Here is a 3,940-nt window from a genome sequence, read left to right as displayed (position 1 = left end):
AGCTTATGTGGCCCTGCATGGCTTGAAGAATCTGGAGTGACTCAAGCAAGCACAAATCGCTACCTTGCACTGCACTGTCCCAGGGAGGTGTCCCCTGGGGGGAGTGTGAGTGTTCCCACGCATCTGCCCAAGGAGTTTGGTTGTTTTACAATTAGTGGTAGACCTGGGAATGCATTAAAAAGCTGCCCCTCCCTGGAGGAGATGTAACAACGAGACATATCTTTATTTCTCCTCGTTGTTCCTGTTTCTATGTGTGCTACATTTTGCTGCACACTTAGAAAGAGGAAAATGCCTCTCAGGATTGTTTTTGTGCAGGAAGGTGTCCCTTCCTGTACAAAAACAATCCTTAAAACACAGGCATCCTTGCACCATGGTGCAAGCATGCCTGCATTGGCGCTAGGCAGCTAAAAGTGTGCCAGTGCATGTATAGGACAGGAATGCGCCAAATGATGTAAAATACAGCACATTCTTGCCTTTTCACATAGCACAGAGCTGCAAGGTGGCCTGCTGCATTGCACTGTGTGAAAGACTGAAAAACCTGCGCCCCAGTTACTTACAACCACCTTGGTATTCCACACCCCCGGCAATTGGTAGCCTCAACACCCTAGTTCTAAGAAAAACATTGGGCACCTGCAGTTTTTTAAAATCTTTTTGACGAATAATGTGGAAATGTCATGAGATAATTGAAAATGAGTTCTATATTAATCTAATTATTTGTTCTGCCATACTTGATGACTTTCATAATGAAAAGAAATACATTATTTTGGGCCCCTGCAATTATTTGAAAATAATGGCATGCCACAAAATAAAGATAACATAATGTTTTCTTAATTTTCTAGGTCATGATTGGAGGTAACTGCAGCAAGGTCACTGAATTTTTCCTTTTGGGAATTACTGATCTCCCAAACCTGAATGGAATTCTGTTCCTGGTGTTCCTTGCCATGTACACTGTGACTGTTGTCGGTAATGTTGGCATTACATTGCTAATCTGGATAAGCCCTCATCTTCAGACCCCTATGTACTTCTTCCTAGGTAATCTGTCCCTTGTGGATCTCTGTTATTCTTCAGTCATCGCCCCCAAGATGTTGGTGAACTTCCTTGCTGAAAGGAATGCCATCTTGTTCCACGCATGTGCTGTGCAACTTTTTGCCTTTGCACTTTTTGGAACAATAGAGTGTGTGCTCATAACAGTGATGGCATACGACCGATATGTGGCCATTTGCAACCCCTTGATGTACAATACAGTCATGACTCAGAGAGTTTGCATCCAGTTGGTTAGTGTGGCCTTGCTTTGTGGTTTGTTCAACTCTTCTGTGAATGTCGCTGGTACCTTTCGCCTTTCCTACTGCGGTTCTAATGAGATTCAGCATTTCTACTGTGATTTCCTCCCTCTTTTAGACCTCACCAACTCTGACACCTTCACAAGCAGACTAGTGCTCTTCATCTGTGCAGACTTCTTCACCATGTGTGCTGTGTCTGTGATCATAGCCTCTTACGTCTCCATCATCCGGAGAATCCTGGCAACCCCCTCAAATAATGGGCGGCTCAAGACCTTTTCCACATGTTCTTCCCATTTTACTTGTGTGGTCCTTTTCTATGGGACAATTCTTTTCATGTACCTAAGGCCCACATCAAGCTACTCTCGGGATGAGGACAGAGTGGCTTCAGTGTTGTGCACTGTGGTTATCCCCATGCTGAATCCTCTTATATACAGTCTGCGGAACAAGGAGGTGAAACAGGCCCTGGAACGAACACTACGTAAAATGCGATGCCTTTGAAATCCATTGAAATGCTTGGTTGTGTTTGCATTCTTCCTTCCTTCTGCATTATTTACCATTCAGAGGAAGCCTTCACCTTGACTAATCATTGTGATGGTGGCTTCTTTTCCAGTTCTACTTGAATTTTGCCTAATGTCTGCAGTCTAGACTAATTCCTGGAATGCTGTCATTGAAGATGGGCTGTACATTGCATGCATGCTATGTTTACAACTCCTAGTAGACTTTCCTTGAATGTATTATGGAATATAGTGTGTCCTTGACCTGAAGGACAACAAATTAATCCACTATTCATCACAAATGAAACATTAAGACGCTCAAATGTGAAGCCATTTACCACCAAGAATTATCTCCCAGCATACACCAAACGAACCTCCAAGAATTGATTCATACATAACTTTCAGTCTATCCTAATTGCGCAATATATCAAATACCTTCTTCCCTCCTATATTCCATGACCTTTTTAATATCAATCCTAAGCGTCTATGAAACCTCTTGTGGGAGGTTACAGGTTGCTACATTAAAATAACACTTTTAATTAATTGTTATTTAATTGTCAATTAATGTTAATTATGTAATTGATCATTAATTATGTTAATATTGTAAGTATTTTTTTATTAGGTGGTTGTGGGATTTATGGGTGTACATGGTTGGCATTTATTTGATTGTTATTAATTGCTTTTAAATTAATATGAATTTTTTAATTTGAAATTGATCAAGTTAATTGTGTTAGTATTTTTTTATTTTAGGTGTGGGTTTTGGGGTGTATAAGGATACATGTGGGAAATAAATCAATGTTAAGTTATAAAGATGTGTAATATTTTTATTAATTATTTATTTTGTATACTTAGTTATGGTAATTGTGAAATTTATTTACTACATTTTAGGAGTATGGTGTATATTTTGTGGGGATATGTTGTGGAAAGTTAAATACATGTATTTGAATAATACTCAATTTTTATTAAATATAGAACTTTTATTGTTAATACATATCTAGGTTAATATTGTAAAATATGTGTCTCTTTATTTTAGTATTAGGTATTGGTTTTAAGTTATGTGGTGATGTATGGTGGGAGGAAATTATACCTACATTTATTTTATGAATATAATTTATAAATAAATAGTTTTTAAGAGAATATTTTTTTATGTGTTAAATAATATTGTATTTAATATATAGAATTGTTTGTAATATTTGTATCCTATTTTAAAAAAATTCTTAAAAGTTTTAATTTCCATTGTTTGTTTAGACGTATCATGTTATGTTATAGGAGGTTTTATAAAGCACACAGATACTCGAAAGAGTGTCCTAGCGCTGAGACAGAAGAAAGTTGCAAAGTCACAACAGGAAGAAAGCGATGCCCCTAAAAATAGAGTGCTCAGCCTGCTTGTTGGAATAGCCAGGTTTTCAATTTCTTTCTAAAAGCCAGAATATTTGTAGTTTGCCTAAGCAGAAGAGGGAGCTTATTCCGGGACCTAGCCACCAGCACCTGGAAGGAACGGCCACCACAACAGGCTTTAAGACACTTAGGAGTCGCCATAAGGTATTGGTGAGCTGACTTAAGGGATCTGCCAGGAGTATAGAATGAAATTCTTCTGTGGGTGTAGACTACCCCCATGCCATGCAGAGCTTTGAAGGCCAGGACCAGAGCTTTAAAGAGTATTTTGCAGCGGACTGGTAAGAGTGGGAATAGTACATTTTACCCCTCCGCAATCCAACATTTTCCCTACTTTTGCAATGACTGGAGTGAGAATAGTACATTTTACCTCCCTGCAATCAAACACTTTCCCTTCTTTTGTACTGACTGGAGTGGGAATAGTAAATGTTACTCCTCCTCAATCCAACACTTTCCCTTCTGTTGTACTGACTGGAGTGGGAAATTATATATTTTTGTTAATTATAAATTAGTGTAGTGGGAATAGTTAATTTTAGTATTTTCCAATGTTAAATTTAGTGTTGTTTTATATTTATTGCAGTTAGAATAGTAAATATTGTTTTTGTGTGATGCAAAACATTTTGTTACTGCTGTGCTGTGTCCGGTGGATTTATTGAGTATAACAAATTTTCTTTTTAATATAGTGAGGAATATATATGTATTTAGTTTAATTTGTAATACATTATTTTATGTTGTTTTAATTTATATAATTATTTGCTTAATTTATTATAA

The 3,940-nt window shown here is 37.4% G+C and overlaps 1 protein-coding gene across 1 annotated transcript; it reads left to right on the top strand.

Annotated features, from left to right (window-relative positions):
- Positions 1 to 842: 842 nt before the first annotated feature.
- On the top strand, positions 843 to 1,778 carry LOC144760571 (olfactory receptor 8U3-like). Its single transcript, XM_078646539.1, has one exon. The coding sequence runs from the start codon at positions 843 to 845 to the stop codon at positions 1,776 to 1,778; it is 936 nt and encodes a 311-aa protein (XP_078502665.1).
- Positions 1,779 to 3,940: the final 2,162 nt, after the last annotated feature.

This window comes from Lissotriton helveticus, chromosome 1_1, assembly GCF_964261635.1.
Source record: "Lissotriton helveticus chromosome 1_1, aLisHel1.1, whole genome shotgun sequence".
NCBI lineage: Eukaryota > Metazoa > Chordata > Amphibia > Caudata > Salamandridae > Lissotriton > Lissotriton helveticus.
The sequence above is the reverse complement of the archived record's forward strand: the minus strand, read 5'-3'. Positions and strand labels throughout refer to the sequence as shown.